This window comes from Amblyraja radiata, chromosome 14 (genome assembly GCF_010909765.2).
Source record: "Amblyraja radiata isolate CabotCenter1 chromosome 14, sAmbRad1.1.pri, whole genome shotgun sequence".
NCBI lineage: Eukaryota > Metazoa > Chordata > Chondrichthyes > Rajiformes > Rajidae > Amblyraja > Amblyraja radiata.
This window is the reverse complement of record NC_045969.1, coordinates 50,484,575-50,509,464: the sequence shown is the minus strand read 5'-3', so window position 1 is coordinate 50,509,464 and position 24,890 is coordinate 50,484,575. Positions and strand designations below refer to the sequence as shown.

Below are 24,890 nucleotides of genomic sequence, written 5' to 3'. Positions count from 1 at the left end.
TGGGTTTTTATCCGGTTTTTTGCCTCCCCCAGGAGATCACGAGGTTCTTGGGGTGGAGAGGGGTGATAGCGGTATAAAGGGGAGGGTAGTGTCTTGTGTTCTGTGTCTTGTGTCTACTGTTTGTGGGTAAGTGTGTCTGTTTAGTGTTCAGCCATGAGCGAATGGCGGTGCGGGCTCGACGGACCTGGTGGTCTACTCTCGCACCTACTTTCTATGTTTCTATGTTTCTATATATATATACTTCCAAATCAGGATGTTGTGAAAATCTTGGTCAACAATTAGAGGCAATATTAGGTTAAATTTGTTGTGTAGGAAGGTACTGGTGTTGGTATCTGCTGTTCCAGGTGTGGACTCCTATATATAGATGAGACAAAGATGCTGGTTTACACCAAAGATAGCAGAGATAGTTTGGGGATAGGGCCAGTGTACACCTGAATCAGGGATTGGTCGACGTACCCTACAAAGAGTCAGGCATAGTTAGGGCCCATGCGAGCGCCCATAATTATGTCTTTAATTTGGAAGAATTGTGTGGAGTCGAATGAGAAGTTGTTGAGAGTGAGGACCAGCTTCTCTAGGCTGAGGAGTGTTCATGGAGGTAAATTGGCTGGTTCTGAGGTCAAGGAAGAAACGGAGAGATCTTCCTGGTGGAGGATGAAAGTAGAGTGACTGAACGCCCATAGTGAAGAAGAGGTAGTGGTGGCTTGGAAAACGGAAGTCATTGAAGAGTCAAAGGTATCTTGGGCATAGGTCAGGTGGGATTAGACCAGGGGGGATAGGATGGAGTTAAGGTACGAGGAAATCATTACAGAGGGGCAGGAGCAAGCAGGAACAAGGTGTCTGCCAGTGCAGTTGTATTTATGGATTTTGAGGAGAAGATAAAACCGGGCTGTTGGGGGCTGATGATTGATAAGGTTGAAAGTGGAGGTGAGGTGGTCTAAACAGAAGGGATAAATGTTCAATCAAAATATGACCAGATCCTTGACATGGATTATAAGACACAGGCAATGAAATGACACTTTAATTTAACCATTATTAGTTACTTCTAATCATTCCCATTGGCTGATGTTCCAAGCACATAATCAGAATGTTGCAAACCAACGTTTGGATCAGTATCAACAGCATTTTCATTACTTACTCGATGTACTTGAGGGAGACTTTCTGGGATTGCTTGGTGCTGACAGTCAAGATATACATCTGCAGAGCAGCGAGTCTGAGAGCCACGTCGTACTTCAGCTCAGGCCCAAACCGCTCCTGCACCACATCATTGCAACTCTGGCAGAGAAAGAGCAGAGGGAGAAGTGTAACCAGCCATCAGCTCGTCCCTTCCCACCCAAACCACCCCCTCCCCAGGCACCTTCCTCTGCAACCGCAGGAGATGCAACACCTGTCGCGATACCTCCCCCCCCTCGACTCTGACCAGGGATCCCGACGGTCTTTTCAGGTGAGGCAGCGGTTCACTTGCACCTCCTCCAACCTCATCTACTGTATCTGCTGTTCCAGATGTGGAATCCTGTATATAGATGAGACCAAGCGCAGGCTCGGCGATCGTTTCGCTGAACACCTCCACTCAGTCCACCTAAACCTACCTGATCTCCCAGTTGCTAAACACTTTAACTCCCCCTCACATTCCCACACTGACCTTTCTGTCCGGGGCCTCCTCCATTGTCAGGGTGAGGCCCAGCGCAAATTGGAGGAACAGCACCTCATATTTCGATTGGGCAGCTTACAACCCAGCGGTATGAATATTGACTTCTCTAACTTCAAGTAACCCTTGCTTTCCCTCTCTCTCCATCCCTCCCCATCCCAGTTCTCTGACCAGTCTGACTATTCCCTGATTACATTTATTACATGATTACATTACCTCTGTTTGCTTTGTTGTCACCTTCTCCTACCTACCAATGATTTATTCAACATTTTCTTTGAATTCACCATCTCTTTTGATATCACGTTTTCACACCTTACCCTTCCTTATCTCTGTGCATCTCTCCACCCCCCCCCCCCCAGACTCTCTGTCTGAAGAAGTGTCTCAACCCAAAACATCACCTATTCTTTTTATCCAGAGATGCTGCCTGTCCCGCTGAGTTGCTCCAGCAGTTTGTGTCTATGCCAGTAACTACCCTTCAGCAGTTTCTGCCTGAGATAATAACTGTGTTTTAGTACAGCAGGCTCCCGCAACCCAATGCAATTAGATTTGTGTTGCCGTTGTGACTTCTATATATTCATATTTTACAGCATTTATACCATCGCTTTCTTCTTCCCTTTTTAAAATGACCCAATGATAATAAATGGCGCAGAAGAGATGACAGAATTTTATATGAAGGGCACATATCATTCTCATTTAGAGTCACACATGGCACCTGGGTGTGCAGTCTCAAACAGGACAGCGAGGAGCTGTGAGGTGATCAATGTATTGATCCTCTTCCCAGTTATGTGCAGCTCATGGACACAGATTGCTTCCATTAAACTCTCACATGAAGAGATAGACACAAAATGCTGGAGTAACAGGCAGCATCTGTGGAGAGAAGGAATGGGTGGCGTTTCGGGGATGTGATGGGCGTTAAGATGGTTAGCAATTGGAAGCTCCAGCAGGCTTTGGTGGACACAACATAAGTGTTTGTTGAAATGGTTGCTTGGTCTATGCTTATTGTCGCTGATGTAAAATAAGCCACGTTGGGAGCACCAAATGCGCTAGACAAGGTTGAAAGGGATACACGTCTCACCTGGATGGATTACTGGGGGTCCCTGGATGGAAGTGAGAGAGGAGGTGCAGGGACAGGTGTTACACCTCCTGCCATTGCAGGGGAAAGTGCCTGGGGAGGGGAGAGGTTGGGTGCGAAGGGATGAGAAGAACAAGGAGTTGCAGATGGAGCGGTCTCAGCAGAAAGTAAAAAGGGTTGGGCTTGGGAAGATGTGGCTGCTGGTGGGATCACGCTGGAAGTGGTGGACATGTCAGAGAATGATGCATTGGATACAGGGGCTGGTGGGATGCAAGGTGAGGATCAGGGGAACTCGAGCCTTATTTAGTCTGGAGAGGGGAGCGAGAGCAGAATTGCGGGACACAGAGGAGACACAGGTGAGGATTCCAACCACTACAGCAGGGGGAAGCCATGATTGCTGAAGAAATAGGATATCTTGGATGTCCTAGAGTGAAAAGCTTCATCTTGGGAGTGGATAGAGTGGAGACGAAGGAATTAAGAGTAAATAAGAGTCTGAGAGAGGCAGTGTGGGAGAAGATGTAGTCAAGGTGACTGTGGGAGTCGGTAGGATTGTTGTAGATGCCTGTGATGGAGACAGGGAGATCACGCATGGGTGGAGCGTTTCAGTGATAGACATTTGATGTATGATTCAATAATTTGACAGTGGGGTGAAATGTTTAAAGTGACAAGCCTTGTTGTAAATTGTAAAGTGTAGTTCTATGAACAAAAGTTAATCCGTTCATATTGTCAATAGCAGGTTACTGGTATGGGAAAAACTTAAAACAAGCTTGTTTCCTGCAGTTTGCTGGTTAGTCACCTTGCAGCATCTAAGAGAAAGATGTTGGATGTGGAGGATTATGGGAACATCTTTGTTCCAACTTTGGAGGGGGGGGGGGGATTGCTGCAAAGTGTTTGAAATTTGAAATGAAAATATATTGAATAACTTTAATTTTTCTTTCTTTCTTGAAACCCTAATTGTCCTGTTGAAATTAAATGTATTTACATTATACCCTGGATGAAGCCAAGATGTTGATGGTTGCAATGTAATGTACTAAAGACGAGTGGTTTAGCACCACTGAATGAATATACTGCAATGCACAGACTTACCTGGACATACAAATATTCAAAAGCAATTGCATCTCTCCGTAGCAGATCGATGGGGTCCTTTGGAACAAAGCTGATTCGGAAAAGACACTTCATCTTGTGGGAGCCTGGTCTCTGCGTTACCTAAAGCAGAGTAATATCAGATGAAGGGCGACTGGACAGAGTCCCCAATAATAACAACAACCAGTCCATCAGTCAGGGATGAGGGTTCTGGGGTGAAGGTTTCTGAAGCATAAAGCCCAGTTACCTCATTACCTGTATCAATTATAACGTTCATGGCTTTGTACCTTGGCTAGAGGTGAGAACTCAAACTCAGAAATATATTTAATATAGCTGCTTACATTCAACCAGGCTGATCAATTGTAATTATGTTCTTCACTGAACTCTCACGTTCGGGCACTTGATACAGATATTTTTCAACTGGAGAGGGCAAGAACGGTGGTGCAGCGGTAGAGTTGCTGCCTTACAGCGCCAGGGACTCAGGTTCGAACCTGACCACGGGTGCTGTCTGTATGGAGTTTGTGCGTTCTACCTGTGACCTGCGTGGGTTTTCTCCGGGAGATCCGGTTTCCCCCCCACACTCCAAAGACATACAGGTTTGTTGGCTCGGTATCATTATAAATTGTCCCTAGTAGAGTTAGTGCGCGGGGATTGCTTGTCGGCATGGTTTCGATGGGCTGAAGGGCCTGTTTCTGCGCTGTATCTCTAAACTAAACTAAACTAAACTAAAGGAGACAACATTCTCAACTTAATCATGTCCCCTATAAATAACCAATGAAAATGAAAAGAACTGCTGGTGTTGGAAACATGAAACAATATCAGAAAATGTTGGGCGGCACAGTGGCACAGCGGTAGAGTTGCTGCCTTACAGCGCCAGAGATGCGGGTTCGATCCCGACTACGGGTGCTGTCTGTATGGAGTTTGCACGTTCTCCCCGTGACCTGCGTGGGTTTTCTCCCAGATCTTTGGCTTCCTCCCACACTCAAAGACGTACAGGTTTGTGGGTTAATTGGCTGGGTATAAATGTAAATTGTCCCTAGTGTGTGTGGGATAGTGTTCATGTGCGGGGATCGCTGGTCGGTGCAGACTCGGTGGGCCTGTATCTCTAAATTAAACTAAACTAAACACTGTCAGGCAGAATGCCCTTTGTTGGAACTGGGAAAGAGGAAACTAGTTGGATTTAATGTGCGGAAAGGATGAGCAAATGATCTTCACTGCAACTTAAAACCACCAAAGGGTCTTCCACCAGAAAGACTAATGCCCCTGTTCCACTGAGGAAACCTGAACAGAAACCTCTGGAGACTTTGCGCCCCACCCATGGTTTCCGTGCGGTTCCCGGAGGTTTTTGTCAGTCTCCCTACCTGCTTCCACTACCTGCAACCTCCGGCAACCACCTGCAACCTCCGGGAACCGCACGGAAACCTTGGGTGGGGCGCAAAGTCTCCAGAGGTTTCCGTTCAGGTTTCCTAAGTGGGACAGGGGGCATAACTCTGCTTCTCTTGTCATACGTGCTGCTGGGCATGTTGAGTGTTTCCAGCATTGTGGGTTTCCATATGAAAAACATTCTCTATTGTCCTATTATGGAACCAGTATTGTCATTCTGCAAGCAACATCCAACACAGCCAAGATCTATGAAGCCAACTGATCCATTCTTTGAACCAGCTACAGGGTGAAGTCGATGAGAAGTCGATGCAAATTGAAGCACAGTGAAAAATATCAGTGACTGAACTGACTATGTTACTGGTTGTTATTCCTGAACAATACTGTCGAGGTGCCACCCCACTTTAAAAGCAATTCAAATCACACCAGCATTTATATCCTTACACTTGGAATAATCCTTGACAAGCAGTTCACAAGCTTTGACTGATCAATAATTGATCAATGAAGGCTTGCATTAAACCTTCATGTTGTTTGTGGATAGTTTTACCAAAATTTGTTTGAGATCCATAATAACGACTTGTACTTGTACATAACCTTTAGTATCATAAAATGCCTCGGGGATTTCGCAGGAATGTTATCAAACTAAACTTGATAATAAGTCATGGGGGGATAGCAGAGCAGATGACAAAACAAGTTTGAGCAAAGAGCTAGATGTTTGGAGCATCTTAAAGGAGGAAAAAGGTCTTGAGAGGAGAGAAGGGTTAGAGGGAGAATTCTAGAGCTTGTGGATTTGCGACTCAAATATGGTCAACAATAGTGGAACACTTGAACCTAAAAATATTCACGAGGCCAGAATTGGAAGTATCTGGATTATCTAGGGGGAATTATCCGTTAGGAGATTACAGAGCAACCAAAAATCTGGGAGTAATCAGAATATGTGAAAAAAATAGCGTAACCTGGAGCTAAAGAAATTAGGAATGCTAAGGCAAACTTTTTTATTAATGTAATAAGCAACGCAAGAGGTAATGCTAAGGAGATTTGGACAAACATAAGGAAACTAACTGGAAATAATATCATCAACAAGAACATTAGGGAGTTGCAACTAAATGAAAAATGATCCAAATGAGATTGCAACAGCCCTTAACACGTATTTTATAGATTCTGTGAAGAACTTGACTCATAGTTCCTGTTCCGCAGTCCGACATGCTATGCCGCTGAACACTGCTTCTCCGGTTCTTATTTTGAATGAAGTGTCTCAGCCATGGGTTAACAGGATTATTTGTGGTCTTAAAAATTCAAAAGCCGAAGATGCTTTTGGTATGGATATAATGTTTCTTAAAGCTCATAAGCAGTCACTCATTGCTCCAATTACCAGCATCATCAACAAGTCCATAAACGAATGTGTATTCCCAAATTCTTGGAAATCTGCAGTAATAACTCCAATTTTAAAATCAGGAGACCTCACTATAATTAGTAATTATAGACCAATAAGCATTCTTCCGGCAATTTCCAAGATAGCTGAAAAATGGGTTGCAGGACAGATAATTAAACATTTAAACAATAGTCCATATACCCTAAACCCAATTCAGTTTGGCTTCAGAAAATATCACTCCACTGAGACGGCACTTTGCTTCCTTTTGGAAAATATGAAGTCCAAAATTGATGCAGGTGGTGTTGTAGGAGCTGTTTTTCTTGATTTACGAAAAGCCTTTGATACTGTGAACCACCAGATCTTGATGACCAAATTGTCCTATTTTAACCTCTCTTTGAGCACGATGAAATGGATTGAGTCATATATGGTACAGAGAAAACAACGTGTTAGAGTGCACGACAGTAAATCTGCAACTTCTAAAAACCCTCTTGGTGTACCTCAAGGTTCAATCTTGGTACCGCTATTATTCAGTCTGTACATTAATGATCTACCAAGTAGCTGTACATCAAATGTAACTTGCCAGATGTATGCTGACGATGCAGTTGTGTATGTACATGCCAAAAACAAACATCAAGCTGCACAAGACCTATCAGCTGCTATGATTAATGTGTCAAACTGGTTGCAGTTTTCTGATCTACATCTTAATGTGTCAAAGACTTTTCTCCAAAAAGGCAAGTACTGATGGAGATCCTGATGTGTTTGTACATGGAACAAAACTTAAAATTGTACATGAGTTTAAATATTTAGGAATCGTGATCGATTCACAGCTCTGCTTCAAACAACAGGTGAAAAGAACAGTAAATTTAATAAAATTTAATTTGTCCAACTTTAGATATATTAGAAATAATTTAACTATTGATTCAGCCAAACTATACTTTAATGTAATGATTGTGCCATACATGACCTACTGTATAACAACTTGGTCACTGGCATGTAAGTCCACACTAAAGCCTGTTGAAATTGCTTATAAACAAGCCCTAAAAACTCTTGACAAAAAGCCCAGAATGTACCATCACTGTAGCATCCTGAAGAAATTTGATCAGCTGAGCTGGGAAAACGTAATAAAATATTCGGACTCGATTTTGGTTTACAAAATCTTCCGTGGACTAGCCCCACCTCCGTTAAAGGACTTCATAAAGAAAAACACAAATAGGTCGACAAGAGCAGCCTCCAGGGGTGATTGTATAGTCCCGATTAGGAAAAGTGTCTTTGGGCAGTCGGTATTTTCATATCGAGCGTCGCAGACCTGGAACGCGATACCATGCGTCATACGGGATCTGCCAACCCTTACCTCATTTACCAAACATCTAAAAACATGCTTACTGCAAAATCAAAATTGCAATCATAATCTACCTTAAAATTATCCTATGGTACTCAATTATTGTTACTTTTTTACTTTATTGTTTGTTTTGTTTTGTTTTTGTCTTTTGTTTTGTCTTTTTTCTTATTGAATGATTGTGTTGTGATGTGTTTACCTTGTTTACCAGAGGGACTAAAGATGGAAATTAGCTATTGGCTACAATCTTGCATATTACATGTAAATGTTTATTAATATGCACTGTCCCCTAAATAAATAAATTACAAATTACAAATTACAAATTAATAAGGACCAGTGAGCACAAGGCTAACGTGAGTGAAGATAGACACAAAATGCTGGAGTAACTCAGCGCGACAGGCAGCATCTCTGGAGAGCATCTATGGAGAGAATCTCCTTCTCTCCAGAGATGCTGCATGTCCCGCTGAGTTACTCCGGCATTTTGTGTCTATCTTCAGTTTAAACCAGCATCCTTCCTACACGCGAATGTGAGTGAGACACATGGTGCCAAGTCTGAAAGGGTCAGTAGACATTTGGGTCTGTTTAGTGAGAATGGGATGTGTGGATCGTGCAGGAATGCAGGACAGGACAAACTCTGATGAGGCTCATGGATACCCGGGAGCAGGGCAAGCAAACTGGAGGCAGGGACTGAGCTGGTGATGCTCTGGACATGGAACTGGACAGATGTTGTGATGGGGCAGGAGTATGGTCAAGAACTCATCTCTTGATGATGACAGGTGTGACACTAAGTGATATTAAAGAAAATCCCAAAGCTTTTTACAACAACATTAAATGCAAAGTGATAACCAGGGAGAAAGTGGGACTGGCTCAAGGATAAAGGAGGGACTTTATGCTTGCAGGCTGGCGATGTAGACGAGGAACTGAAATAATAGTTTGCATCTGTCTTCATCAAGGAGAAGGTCATGGAAGACAGTGAGATCAATGTGGAGAACACTAATGTGCAAGGGCAATTTGGGATTAAGAAGGAGGAGGTGCTAGGGCTCTTGAAGAGCATTAAGGTGGATAAATCCCCAGGATCTATCCTAAATTATTGAGAGAGGCAAGAGAGAATATTGCGGGATCCTTGACAGAGATCTTTGCATCTTTTGTAGCCCGCAGAGGATGTCCCGGTGGACTGGAGAGTAGCTAATGTTGAAGTAGAGGGAATCACAGGCTGTTCAGTCTCACGTCCATGGAAGGGAAACTATTGGAGAGAATTCTTCGGGATAGGATTAATTCCCTTTAGGAAGAGAATGGATTGATTAGGGACAGTCAGCGTGGCTTTGTAAATGGCGGGTCGTGTCTTACTAACTTGATCAAGTTTTTTTGAGGAGGTGACGAAAGTGATTGATGAGGGTAGGGCAGTGGATCTTGTCTACATGGATTTTAGTAAGGCACTTGATAAAGTTCCCCATGGCAGGCTGATCAAGGAGAATAAGATGTGCGGGATTAACATTGACTTGGAGGTATGGATTTGGAACTGGCTCATTGATAGAAGACAGATGGAAGGACAATTTTCAGGGTGGAAGTCTATGACCAGTGGAGTTCCACAGGGATCTGAGCTTGGACCTTTGCTGTTTTTGATATATATATATATATATATAAATAACTTGAATCTAAACGTAGACGGGTTGGTTAGGAAGTTTGCAGATGACACCGAGATTGCTGGGATTGTGGACTGTGATGGGCCTGTCCCACGTAGGTGGTTATTTAGGCGACTGCCAGTGACTAGGACAATGGAATTCACCGAAGTCAGCGCCGGCGGCAACCTACATCACCTGGCGACAACATACGTTCCAACCTATGACAGCCCAAATTGTCGCCACTGTTGCCGAATATTTTTCAACATGCTGAAATTTTTTTGGCATTTGCCTGTGGTCGCCTAAAAAATCGCCTAAGTGGGACAGGCCCATGAGGAAGGCTGTCAAAGTGTACAGCGGGATATAGATCAGGTACAAAAATGGGCGAAGAAATGGCAGAAGGAGTTTAATACGAGCAAATGTGAGGATATGAGTTTGGTTCTGCTGCCTTTGGAATATTGCATGCAGTTCAGTCACCCCATTACAGGAAGGATGTGTCGGCTTTGGGAAGGGTGCAGAGGAGGTTTACCAGAATGATGTCCAGATAAGGGGGTATTAGCTACATGGAGAGGTTGGACGGACTTGGATTGATTTCCCGGGAATACTGGAAGTTGCGGGAAAACCTGACGGAAGTATGTAAAATTATGAGAGCCATAGACATGGTGGACACCCAGGATGGAAAAGTCAAATACTCGAGGGCATACCTTGATGGTGAGGGTCAAAGTTTAAATGCGATGTGCAGGACAAGTTTTCTTTCACAGAGGGTGGTGAGTGCTCGGCATGGTGTGTTAGAGGAATTTAAAAGATTTTTGGATGGCGTATGGATATGCATGGAATGGAGGGATATTGGAAATCAGTAGATATATGTGTGTAGGCAGGAACTGCGGGTGCTAGTTTACACTGAAGATAGATACAGAATTCTGGAGTAACTCAGCGTTACAGGCAGCATCTCTGGAGAGAGGGAATTGGTGACGTTTTGGGACATCACCCATTCCTTCCATCCTGCAATAGACAATAGACAATAGGTGCAGGAGTAGGCCATTCGGCCCTTCAAGCCAGCACTGCCATTCAATGTGATCATGGCTGATCATCCCCAATCAGTACCCCGTTCCTGCCTTCTCCCCATATCCCCTGACTCCGCTATCTTTACGAGCCCTGTCATGCTCTCTCTTGAAAGTATCCAGAGAACTGGCCTCCACTGAGGCAGAGAATTCCACAGATGCTGCCTATCCCGCTGAGTTGCTCCAGAATTTTGTGTCAACACAAAATTTTGTGAGTACAGGGTCTTGGTGAGACCACACCTGTAGTATTGCGTACAGTTTTGGTCTCATAATCTGAAGAAAGACATTCTTGCCATAGAGAGAGTACAGAGAAGGTTCACCAGATTGATTCCTGGGATGTCAGGACTTTCATAGGGGACCAAGGAAAGAGCGTTCACGTCGCGGCCCTGTTTCAACCAATCTTTCCACCACCACGCACAAGACGCACAAGAAGCGCAAGACAGACACCATTGTGCAGGTGCCGAGAAGTGTGTTCAGCTCTGGCTGAACAACTTCTAATCTTGTGTGTGGACTCGATAAGAAGAAGAAGAAGGACTTTCATATGAAGAAAGACTGGATAGACTCGGCTTGTACTCGCTAGAATTTAGAAGATTGAGGGGGGATCTTATAGAAACTTACAAAATTCTTAAGGGGTTGGACAGGCTAGATGCAGGAAGATTATTCCCGATGTTGGGGAAGTCCAGAACAAGGGGTCACAGTTTAAGGATAAGGGGGAAGTATTTTAGGACCGAGATGAGAAAATCATTTTTTACACAGAGCGTGGTGATTCTGTGTGGAATTCTCTGCCACAGAAGGTAGTTGAGGCCAGTTCATTTGGCTATATTTAAGAGGGAGTTAGATGTGGCCCTTGTGGCTAAAGAGGGGGTATAGAGAGAAGGCAGGTACAGGATACTGAGTTGGATGATCAGCCATGATCATATTGAATGGCGGTGCAGGCTTGATGGGCCGAATGGCCTACTCCTGCACCTATTTTCTATGTTTCTATCGTTGGTATATAAGTGATTCGTCTTGGAATCATGCTTGGCACAAACATCGTGCTGTACAGTTCTACGTACTAAGGTTGAGAACAGCCTAATTCAGTTCCAGAGCGGCCTAGAATTTTGAGGGTGCCTGCAGAGGCATGTTGAACAGTCACATCTGCAATCATGGGTTGTTGATGGGTCTGTGGTTAGCTGGAGGACTGAGGCCAGTGTCTGGTGGCAGTGGGGAAGGCACTATGTGAGCCTGGTATATCAGTGAATGGAGGATTAGTCTAGAGAGTTTAGCAAGTAGTGGGGATGGCCGACAAGGGATCCTGAGGAGAGAGCACTTGAATAAAGAGACTGATCCATATTACATTACACATACCAGGCGTTACAGAGGCATTGCATGTCTACTTCCAATGCTGGTCAGGGAACAGGCTGCTCATGCGTTTTCAACCACAAATCTGGGGAATGACATTAGGATGTGCATCGCATGTTGCTGCATCTGCCTGGGATTTTCTGAGTGTTGACATCAAAAAAACATGGAGCAACTTCAATGGAACTTATAACTTTATGGCCCAAGTATTAAACCACTCGATATCCTTACTGATTTATTATTTTTGGGAACTGGATACCACAGTGCACAAAAATGTAGCACCAAACAAGCCACTCCATGTGCAGGAAGGAACTGCAGATGCTGGTTTACACCGAAGATAGACACAAAAAGCTGGAGTAACTCAGCGGGACAGGCAGCATCTCCGGAGAGAAGGAATAGGTGACGTATCGGGTCAAGGCCATTCATCAGATGCGATGAAGGGTCTCGACCCGAAACATCACCTATTCCTTCTCTCCAGAGATGCTGCCTGATCCGCTGAGTTACTCCAGCTTTTTGTGTCTAAGCCATTTCATGGACTGGTTTGTGGTCGAAAGGTAAGATTCTGGTTTGCAGCAGAGGCTACTTTGAGGTCTGATGAAGCTCTGGGTTGGGACAGCAACCAGGAAAGCATACTGTCAATACAGGGGTTTTCAGAAATAGGAGTCCACACTCAGTGTAGATGCACAAAGCAAATTATATTTGTTTATGGACTAAGGTGTATAAACTGCAATTATACCACCGAGATATTCTATCCTGTTGATCCATGCTAGAGCCATTCAGCTGCATGTGATATGATAGTTAGTTAGATATCTCATGCCATGAACTATATGATAGATAGTTAGATACCTCATGCCATGAACTATAGTTTTAGAGTATAAAATGTTACCTTTCAAGAGCGCACACACCATCATGGGCAATTACCTGAGTAAGGGTCTCCTGATCGTGAAGCAAAAGTAGTTTGGTTGGTTCCCCTTCGATGCGCTGCTCCAGCATCAGAGAAAAATGTTCGATGCATTTGATGGAAAGTTTCTCCTGAAGGGTCAGGATCACATCCTGTTAACACACACAGAAAAAAAATTCTGAGATAAATGTTTTGTTGCACAACTGAAACTCATAGGATCATGGAATGAATACAGTGAGGGAGAGGACCCTTTGGTCTCTTGCCTTCACGCGGACTCCATACCAGAGCGATTCTCCTGTTACATCCCACTAACCCTTTCTCCCCCGACCCACATACACTTATCCAGTTCCCTCTTGAAGGCAACAATTGAACCATCCTCCACGTCTGCAGGCCTCATGTTCCACATTACAACCGCGAGCCACGTGAAATATTTTTCCTTAAGTTACTCTTCATGTTCTTCCCCTTTATGTCGTGACTGTGACCTCACAGAGGGCGGGGAGCCCCTGGAATTCTCTCCCCCCAGGAATTGTGGAGTCGAAATCATTGGGGGCTTTTAAACACGAGGCAGATGCATGTTTGAATGATTGGGAAATTCAAGGCAATGTAGAATCTCATATGTAACGACAACAGAACAACAACATTTTACTTGTTTAGCTGAACAAGGTCGTAAATACAATATCACATAACTATCAAATGATTATCAAAAATACAATAAATTTATAACTGCAACCATAATCCTTGAATCTAACTCCTCCCTGAAAGATAAGGTAAAGAAAGTCAAGAGTGTTTTATTGTTACATAAGTCCCAGATAGAACAATGAAATTCTTACTTGCAGCAGCACGATAGAATATGTAAACACAGCACACTGTAAACAATATAATAAACGAGAACGAAAAAACGTTCAGTGTGTGTATACACACACACGCACGCTCACATACATACACACGCTCACATACATACACATAAAAACCAAACAAACAACATTAAATTGTAACATTAAATTCAAATTCCTGGGTGATAATATCTCAGTTGACTTGTCCTGAGCCCAGCACATAGATGTGATCATGAAGAAGGCATGACGGCATCTTGATGTTATTCTGAAGTTTAAAGTCACTGACACTCCATCAAATGTCTACAGATGTACTATAGAAGGGTCCCTGACTGGTTGCATCATGACCCGTTGTTGCAATTCCGACGCACAGGAATGCAAGAGGCTGCAGAGAGTGCTGGACTCAGCCCAATCCATTGTGGGCACAGCTCTCCACAGCATTGAAAGCATCTATGTGAGGCACCACCTCAAGCAGCATCTATCTCCATGGATCCCCACCCTCTGGGCCATGCCCTCGTCTCAGGGCAACATCGAGCAGGAGGTCCAGAAGCTCAGAGACCAGCTTTATGTGATACTATTTTCCTACAACCAACAGGTTCTATTCCTATTTCAGCCAAGGACAATCGATCACCTATTGCACCTTCTTCGATCTCCATAAGGCATTCAACAAGGTTCAGCAAGATAGGCTGCTCTGGAAGGTTAGGTCCCATGGCATTCAAGGAAAGGTAGCTGAATGGATAAAAATTGGCTTTATGGAAGGAAGCTGCGTATGATAATGGAAGGTTGATTATTAAAGATGTTATAGCAGCGCATTTGGAAAGCAGTGACGGGATCAGTCAAAGTCAGTATGGATTTATGAAGGGGAAATCATGCTTGACTAATCTTCTGGAATGTTTTGAGGATTTAACAAATAGAATGGATAAAGGAGAGCCAGTGGATGTGGTGTATCTGGATTTTCAAAAAGCCTTTGACAAGGTCCACACAAGAGATAGTGTGTAAAATTAGAGCACATGGTATTGGGGGTAGGGTATTGACATGGATAGAGAACCGGTTGGCAGATAGGAAGCAAAGAATAGGAATTAATGGGTCCTTTTCAGAATGTCAGGCAGTGACTAGTTGGGGTGCTGCAAGGCTCGGTGTTGGGACCCCAGTTGTTTACAATATATATTAACGATTTAGACGAGGGAATTAAATGTAACATCTCCAAGTTTGCGGATGATGCAAAGCTGGGTGGCAGTGTGAGCTGCGAGGAGGATGCTATGAGGCTGCAGGGTGACTTGGCTAGGATGGGTGAGTGGTCAGATGCATGGCAGATGCAGTATACCGTGGATAAATGTGAAGTTATCCACTTTGGTGGCAAGAACAGGAAGGCAGATTATTATCTGAATGGTGTCAATTAGGAAAAGGGGAGGTGCAACGAGACCTGGGTGTGTTTGTACATCAGTCACTGAAAGTAAGCATGCAGGTACAGCAGGCAGTGAAGAAAGCTAATGGCATGTTCATTGCGAGAGGATTTGAGTTTAGGAGCAAGGAGGTCCCACTGCAGTTGTACAGGGCCCTGGCGAGACCACACCTGGAGTATTGAGTGCAGATTTGGTCTCTTAATTTGAGGAAGGACATTATTATTGCTATTGAGGGAGTGCAGCGTAGGTTCACCAGGTTAATTCCTGGAATGGCAGGACTGACATATGATGAAAGAATGGATCGACTGGGCTTATATTCACTGGAATTTAGATGGTTGAGACGGGATCATATAGAAACATCTAAAATACTTAAAGGATTGGACAGGCTAGATGCAGGAAAAATGTTCCCGATATTGGGAGAGTCCAGAACCAGGGGTCACAGCTTAAGAATAAGGGGTAGGCCATTGAGGACTGTGAGGGAAAAAAAATCAACCAGAGAGTTGTGATTCTGTAGAATTCTCTGCCACAGAAGGCAGTGGAGGCCAATTTAGAAACATAGAAACATAGAAAATAGGTGCAGGAGTAGGCCATTCGGCCCTTCAAGCCAACACCGCCATTCATTGTGATCATGGCTGATCGTCCCCAATCAAGAACCCGTGCCTGCCTTCTCCGCATATCCCTTGATTCCACTAGCCCCTAGAGCTCTATCTAACTCTCTCTTAAATCCATACAGTGATTTGGTCTCCACTGCCCTCTGTAACAGGGAATTCCACAAATTCACAACTCTCTGGGTGAAAAAGTTTTTTCTCACCTCAGTCTTAAATGGCTCCCCTTTATTCTAAAACTGTGGCCCCTGGTTCTGGACTCACCCAACATTGGGAACATTTTTCGTGCATCTACCTTGTCCAGTCCTTTTATAATTTTATACCCTCTCATCCTTCTAAACTCCAGTGATTACAAGCCTAGTCTTTTCAATCTAAATTTATTGGATGTTTTCAAGAGAGAGTTAGATTTAGCTCGTAGGGGTAAGGGAATCAAGGGATATGGGGAAATAGCAGGAACAGGGTACAGATTCTGGATGATCAATCATGATCATATTGAATGACGGTGCTGGTTCAAAGGGCCGAATGGCCTACTCTTGCATCTATTTTCTATGTTTCTATGTTTCCATGAGATATAAAATCATGAGAGGATTAGATCGGGTAGATGCACAAAGCCTCTTGCCCAGAGTAGTGGGATCGAGAACCAGAGGACAAAGGTTTGAAGAGAGGGTGGAAAGATTCACTAGGAATCTGAACGGTTACCTTTTCACACTAAGTGTGGTGGGTAGGGATCAAGCGGCTGGAGGATGTAGTTGAAGCAGGTAATATATGCAACATTTAAGAAACATTTAGACGTGTACATGGATAAGATAGGTGTAGAGGTGATATGGGCCAAATGCAAGGTTAGTGGGACTGGTGTAGATGGGACATGTTGGCCGGTGTGGGCAAGTTGGGCCGAAGGACCTATTTCCATACTGTAAGACTCTATGACTATGAAAATTTAGTTTAGCGCCAACATTTTAATTTTTTGCACATTTTTCTTTTCACTTATGTAAGATTCCTGTTTAATTTATGATCTTGTGTGTTGTCTGAGTCCATGTGTCCGTTATGCTGCTGCAAGCAACATTTTCATTGTACCTGTAACTCACTGTCCCTGTTCATGTGACAGTAAACTTGACTCAACTCAGATCGGCTGAACACATGAGGTAAAATCACATAGTGGTCATGTCACTGACTGGTAATCCAGAGATTGCGGTTACTGTTCTGGTGATGCAAGTTCAGGTCCCACCAGGGTCATTAGTTTAGTTTAGTTTCGTTTAGAGATACAGCGCGGAAACAGGCCCTTCGGTCCTCCGGGTCCGCGCCGACCAACGATCCCTGCACATTAACACTCTCCTACTCCTACTAGGGACAATTTTTACATTTACCAAGCCAATTAACCTACAAACCAGTAGGCCTTTGGAGTGTGGGAGGAAACCGAAGATCTCTGAGAAAACCCACGCAGGTCACGAGGAGAACGTACAAACTCTGTACAGACATCACCCGTAGTCGGCATCAAACCCGGGTCTCCGGCGTTGCATTCGCTGTAAGGCAGCAACTCTACCGCTGCGCCACCATGAATCAATTTTAATTACTGCACTAAATCGGGAATAAAAATCTAGACTCATTCATGGTGGTGATTGTATCATGATATCCAACTGGTTTTTCTAATGATTGTTAAGACCTTATCTGATCTAGTGTAAATGTAACTCCCGATACCCAACAATTGACTGTCATTGCCCTCTGAAATATTCCAGCAAACCACCTTGTTGGATGAAACCTGACCAACTGAACAAGTTGCCATGGAACTTTGGACACAATAAACATATACCCGATGTTTTCCAATTTTCAATGCCCTCACAATCAACTGGACAAATTAGAAGAGTAATCCCACAGATTAGTCCTCCTCCCACAGCTGAGCAGGTCCATGAGAGATGGCAACACAGTCTCAATGCCGATGGGAGGGCAAGTCCTGCTGATGCTAAATAATATTAGATAACAGGAAGCTTCATGATGCCAGCCTCTCCCTGTAGCTAATACCCCATAATCCAGGCATGATTCTGGTAAAACATCTCTGCACCCTTTCCAAAGCCTCCACATCCTTCCTGTAATGGGGCGACCAGAACTGCATGCAATACTCCAAATGCAGCCTAACGAAAGTTGCCTACTTTGAAGACATTCTCCTCCTCTCTCCAACAAGAGATCTGTAACACTCTCTCTCGCTGCTCCACCTTATCCCTCCATTTCTCTAGACTCCCTCTCCCGACTCTCAGTCAGAAGAAGGGTCTCGACTCAAAATGTCACCCATTCCATCTCTCCAGAGATGCTGCTTGTCCCGCTGAGTTACTCCAGCATTTTGTGTCTATCTTCAGTGTAAACCAGCATCTGCAGTTCCTTCCACACCTAAAGTCCGATAGAGCTGCATCATAACTTCCTTACTCTTATATTCAATATCCCGATCATAAGTCTTCTTCACTACTCTATCCACTTGTGTAGCTACTTTCAGGGAATTATGGACTTGGATGCCAAGATTATTTTAAGAATAAGGAGTAAGCCATTTAGAATGGAGACGAGGAAACACTTTTTCTCACAGTGAGTGGTGAGTCTCTGGAGTGGAAATCTCTGCCTCAGAGAGCAGTCGAGACAGGTTCTCTGGATGCTTTCAAGAGAGAGCTAGATAGGGCTCTTAAAAATAGTGGAGTCAGGGGATAAGGGGAGAAGGCAGGAACGGAGTACTGATTGGGGATGATCAGCCATGATCACATTGAATGGCGGTGCTGGCTCGAAGGGCCGAATGGCCTACTCCTGCACCTATTGTCTATTGTCTATCTCTCTTGTACATCAATGCTGTTAAGGGTCATGCCATTAATTGTATATTGTCCCCTTACATTCGACATCCCAAAGTGCAACAGCTCACACTTGCTCGAATTAAACTCCATCTGCCATTTCTCCTCCAATCGTGATGGGAAGATTGTGATGGGACACCCTCAATTTACTTGGATGAGTGCCACTGCACCAGTACTCAGCAAGCTGGACACCATTAGCATCAAGGCAGTCCATTTGAATGGACACCCTATCCACCACCATAATTATCCATGTGCTTTGGAACGGCATGGTGGCGCAGCGGTAGAATTGCTGCCTTACAGCGCTTACAGTGCCAGAGACCCAGGTTCGATCCCGACTACAGGTGCGGACTGTATGGAGTTCTCCCCGTTACCGCGTGGGTTGTCTCCGAGATCTTCGGTTTCGTCGCACACTCCAAAGACATACAGGTTTGTAGGTTGATTGGCTTGGTAGAAAAATGTAAATTGTCAGTAGTGTGTGTAGGATAGTGTTAATGTGCGGGGATCACTGGTCGGTGCAGAGTCGGTGGGCCAAAGGGCCCGTTTCAGAGCTGTATCTCCGAACTAAAAAAAAACTAAACTAAACTTTGTTACTTGTGTAATATGAATCATAGTGACTCATTCTTAATAACACCGTTTGAATCTGTCACACTTGCAACTTGAAAGAAGGCAGCACCACACCAAGTCACACAACATGTTGGCATGGAAATAATATCCAGTCTTACGTTGATGTCGGGTCTAAGTGCCTTCCCAGCACTACTTTGAGAACACCTTCGTCACACTATAAATTACAACAATTTAAGACCATCACCATCGGTGTAATTAGGAACAGGCAATAATTGTTGGCCTAATCAGCAATAATCATGTGTTATGAATGAATAAAACATAAATGAAAAAAGTAACATGAATGTAACCCCAATCAAATGTTATTGCAGTTTCTACATTGCTACTGTTGATTCCTAATGAATATGTAACTAAATTTACAGTTTCCTCAGAAAATCAGTGAGATTTTACACCTCAGCCCATTTAATTACTGGTATGCCAACATAACTTCAACATTAATATATAAAGCCTGACCTTTTGCAAGAGATGACTAAAGCTGAAAGATGCCTGAAATGTCCGGCACTGATTACATCTATGCTTCAGGCAAAGTAAAACAAATTGCATTCATAACTTTAATTGTGTTTGCAGCTTTCAGATTGCAGTTCTCCTGCCACCAACTCGACACAGAAGGATGCTCAGATATGTGCTCCTCTCTCATCTCTAGTCTCCAGCTACTCAATGTTCCCTGCAACCTCTCCGGTGTTTCACTTTACAAATGGTTGGTTCATAATTCTCTCCATAATGCCATTGACTCTTTGCGTTTTGCCTTACAAAAGATATCTTTTGCTATGAATACAAAACACTTACAATTCACTTTACCCGTGTCTTTTCGATATATGAAATCTCACTTCAACAGAATGTTTTCCATGAATATGCCCCTTTTGTAAATTGAAGAGTGGCCGTCTTCCTCTATTTTAGTGTTCTCGATGTGGTGGAAGATTCCGACCATCACGTGGTCCGCCTTGTTTCGATGAATGCAAAGAGATCCTTTGCCCACACAAATCCATGCTGATTACCTACTTCAGATCTGTTTCAGTCTGCCTTGGAAGCCTTACCCCATTACTCAAACCTCACGTCAAAAACCTTGGCGTGATATTTGACTCAGCATTGAAGTTTGACAAACAAGTCAATGCCGTGGTAAAAGGTAGCTTCTTCCAGCTTCGGACGATAGCTAAAATAAAACAATTCCTCCAGTTTCATCCACACATTTATCTCCTCCCGCCTAGATTACTGCAACTCCCTTTACACTGGCATCAGCCAATCTTCCCTGTCCCGCATGCAACTGGCCCAAAACGCCACAGCGAGACTCCTGACGGGCACCCGAAAAAGGGACCACATCACCCCGATCCTGGCCTCTCTCCACTGGCTCCCTGTGCAGTTTCGAATAAATTTCAAGATCCTTCTTTATGTTTACAAAGCCCTTAATGGGCTTGCCCCCACCTACATCAAAAGTCTGCTTACCCACCACACCACCTCCAGGTCCCTCAGATCGGCCGACTTGGGGTTACTAAACATACCGCGGTCTAGGCATAAGCTCAGGGGCGACTGCGCCTTTGCAGTTGCAGCTCCTAGACTATGAAACAGCATCCCTCTTCCCATCAGAACTGCCCCCTCCTTCGACTCCTTTAAGTTGAGACTTAAAACTCATCTTTACTCTCAAGCCTTTCTTGATGTCCTCTGAGGGAGGGCTGTATGTATATATGTATGTACTTAATCTATGAACCACTGTTGTATAATGTTAGTACCTCCACCAATGTAAAGCACTTTGGCCAGCGAGAGTTGTTTTTTAAATGTGCTATAGAAATAAAAGTGACTTGACCTGACTTGACTGGACTCCCTATTCTCACTCCCTCTCCCCCCAGACGCAACAAGGACAGAGTTCCCCTGGTCCTCACCTTTCACCCCAACAGCCTCCGCATCTGACACATCATCATTCGACATTTCCGTCACCTCCAACATGATCCCACCACTAATCAATTCTTCCCATCGTCTCCCCTTTCTACCTTCTGCAGAGACCATTCCCTCCGCAACTCCTTGGTTCACTCATCCCTTCCCATTCAAACCACCCCCCCCCCCCAGGCATTTTCCCCTGCAAGCACATTAGATGTAGCACCTGTCCTTACACCACCTCCCTCAACTCCATCCAAAGACCTCGACAGTTCTTCCAGGTGAGACTGAGGTGCACAAGTACCTCCTCTCACCTCATCTACTGCATCCGGCGTTCCTAATGTGGGCTCCTGTACATTGGCGAGACCAAGCGTAGACTCAGCGACCGTTTCGCTGAACACTTGCACTCGGTCTGCCAAGGCCCACTGGATCATTCGGTTGCTATCCACTTTAACACCACAACCCATTCTCACACTGACCATTCTGTCCTGTGCCTCCTCCATTACCAGCATGAGGCCACACACAAATTGGAGGAACAGCACCTCACATTTTGCTTGGGTAGCTTACAACCCAGCGGTATGAACATTGAATTCTCCAACTGTAGGTAACTTCCACAATCACCTCCCCCCCCACCACCCCATCCCCCACTAAAATCCATTAACCAGTTACATAGTTTGCAACTTGGACTCTAGCCAACAATCGGCTTATCAGGGAACCTCCTTTGCCATTCATCTGTTGCTGCCCCCCCGCCCAAACTACAATCATTCCAAACAAGGGTCTTGACCCAAAACGTTCCCTGCGGAACTCCACTTTTCACAGACCTCCAACCTGAAATGCCAAGGACCAGAAGGTGAGATGAGCTAAGTTGAAAGGAGATTTGAGGGGCAGGATTCTCACACACAGAGCGGTGGGGACCTGGAACATGCTGCCAGGAGTGCCGGTGGAGGCAGACATGATGGTTTAAGATGTTTGTGGATAGGCATATGGATATGCGGAGAATGGAGCGATATGGATCATGTAGAGGAGATCGGTTTAGCTCGGTATCATGTTCGGCACTAGGACATGTGTTTATATGCTGATCACGCAGGTTTTCTCATGGTCATCTGCTGCTCTTTATCCCTCCGTTCACTCCAGCCATTGGCTGGGAGTGTTTTGATGGACTGTTTGAAAGATACAGCGCGGAAACAGCTCTTTCTACGCTGACCATCAAATACCCTTTCACACTAGTTGTGCATTACCCACTTATTCATCCGCTCATGGCAAACTAAGTGCAATTTACAAAGGCCAAGTAACCTACGAACCAGCATGACTTTGGGGTGTGGGAGGAAACCCGACGGGGTCACAGGGAGACCGTGCAAGCTCCGCACAGACAGCAGCCGAGGTCAGGATCGAACCCAGGTCTCTGGCGCTAAGAGGCAGTGGCCCCACTAGCTGTTCCTAAAACACCACCTGATTTCCCCACATATACCAGGTCATGTCAAAGGTGGACTGCCCAGCAATTCTGGCTGACTGGCTATGATGAGGAAAACAAAATAGATGAGTTCCTCACTCGTTTTTGGAATCGCTGCTGGTGGGCGCTCTTATCATATGAAAACGACTGCAGCTGCCACTTCCTTTCGGAGAGAACAGTGGTGTTAATTAATGTGAAATGGAAGCTATTTCTGCTGCGATTCCAATCTAGATCAAACAGTTTCTCACTAGCTGTGCAAGCTACACTGTGACAAAGGTTCCCTGTGCAACATCTCCACTGTTAGCCCGTGAGCAGGGCTAGAATAACATTTTAGTTTAAGGTAGACACAACATGCTGGTGTAACTCAGCGGGACAGGCAGCATCTCTGGAGAGAAGGAATGCATGATGTTTTGGGTCGAGATACTTTCCTCCGATTCTCAATCTGAAGAAGGGTCTCGACCCGAAACATCACCCATTGCTTCTCTCCAGAGATGCTGCCTGTCCCGCTGAGTTCAGATTTTTGTGTCTATCATCGGTACAAATCTGCCAGTCCATGAACTGAGGATGCTTAGAACATAACTGAATGAGATTCCCAGATGGAATTGCCTTATTCTACTTAAGGCTGTTGTTTTCATTGCAAACTTACTCAAGATCTGACCACTTCAATTCACTAAAGTAGAACATCTTTATCAAATACTGGCTTCCAAGCATTTGTAAACTCATGGAAATATTTTGGAGAAGAGACAAATCATCAAGAGACCACAACAGAAAAAAAAGTTATCTGCAACAATTGAGAAAATATTATCATTCTCCAGAGAACAATGGAGGTTAAGGGGAGATTTAATAATGATGTTGCAAATTATGATGAGGTAATAAGGTGAGTGATGGATTGCAACCTTGTCGTGGTCGGGGAGCTTGTGTGTCTCAGTGACCCCTAGAGCTATGCCAGCGGGAGATTCGTCTCCTGTTAGGGTCTCCCATGCTGGACAGGCCGAAGGGTAGAGTCAAGACGAAGAGCGATCCACTGGTCCTCCAGGTTGGAGGTTGAGCACAGGATGAACAACCCTGTCTTGTGAAACAAATATGTTACGGAAACAGCAACTGAAGGAATCAACACTACTGAGTGGAGGACCTTCGTTGCTACCCTACAAGCCAGGAGGCATAATAGGCAGTAAGTAAGTAAGTTGTTCCAGCAGAGATGGATTGGTACCCAAGGCTATGAATTCAGGGTAATACAACCTGAAGGAGGGCAAGCGGAGAAACACTTTTCAGCGATATATTTAAAAAAACACAATTGCTGCAGTTTCTCGGCAAGTCAGGCAGCATCTCTGGAGAAAATGGATAGGTGACATTTCAGACTTTGTCAGCAACCTGAAGTGTCACATGTCCATGTCCTTCAGATATGCTCCCTCATTCGTGGAGTTACTCCAGAACTTTTCTTTGGTAAACCAGCATCTGTAGTTCCTTGTTTTTCCTTTGCTCCATGTGAAAGGTCTGAATGACAATGAAGGCTACTTTACTTTACTGATGTGAACTATCCAAACATTGATGAAAGTAGGTTTAATAATAAATTTCATATCCAATGAATTGGTAGGATTATTGGACCTGTCCCCCAGACAGAGTTAATGGCAAGACCGTCAACAGCATTGATATGCAGAGGGATCTTGGAGTCCACGTCCAAGTTAAATAAAGCATTCAGGATATTTTCCCCAGGGTGGAAATGTCAAAGGCTCGATGGCATAACTTCAAGTCTCTTGAGGGGAAAGTATAAAGCAGATGTGAGGGGCAAGTATTTTTATACACAGAATATGGTGGGTACCTGGAATGCACTATCATGATGGCGAAGGAGGCAGATATAATAGGGGCATTTAAGAGGATTTTAAACAGATATGCAAGAAAGGAAAATGGATCATTTTGTTTAATTTAGTTTAGTTTAGTTTAGTTTAGTTTAGAGATACAGCACGGAAACACACCCTTCAGCCCACCGAGTCTGCACCGACCAATGCATTAACACTACCCTACACACACTGGGGACAATTTCACATTTCCACCAAGCCAATTAACGTACAAGCCTGCACATCTTGTGGGAGGAAACCGGTGATCACGGAGAAAATCCATGCAGGTCACAGGGAGAACATACAAACAGCACCAGTAGTCAGGATTGAACCTGGGTCTCTGGCGCTGTAAGCGGCAACTCTACCGCTGCACCACCATGCCGCCCAAAATGTCGGCAGAGGAGATTAGTTTAACTTGGCATCATGCTTGGAAACCATATTGAGGGCCGAAGGGCCTGTTCCTGTGCTGTACCATTGCATGTTCGAAGTTCTATGAGTCAGCCTGGCCAGAAGGGGACAACATGGCTCCTTCTATTTTATTTTTTTTTGATGATCTATTCCACGGAATACCTCAACAATGCACAGAATATAATTTGTCATAAAGCTTGTGTTAGTTAATGAGTTGTTTTAAGTGAAAGGAGAGAATTTCAT

At 44.4% G+C, this 24,890-nt stretch overlaps 1 protein-coding gene across 1 annotated transcript in view; it reads right to left on the bottom strand.

Annotated features, from left to right (window-relative positions):
- Window positions 1-24,890, bottom strand: part of frmpd4 (FERM and PDZ domain containing 4) — a 590,061-nt gene that overhangs the window by 35,989 nt on the left and 529,182 nt on the right. The window contains 3 exon segments of the mRNA XM_033033329.1: window positions 1,136-1,272; window positions 3,804-3,923; window positions 12,828-12,959. Of these exon segments, the coding sequence (XP_032889220.1) occupies window positions 1,136-1,272; window positions 3,804-3,923; window positions 12,828-12,959 (389 nt within the window).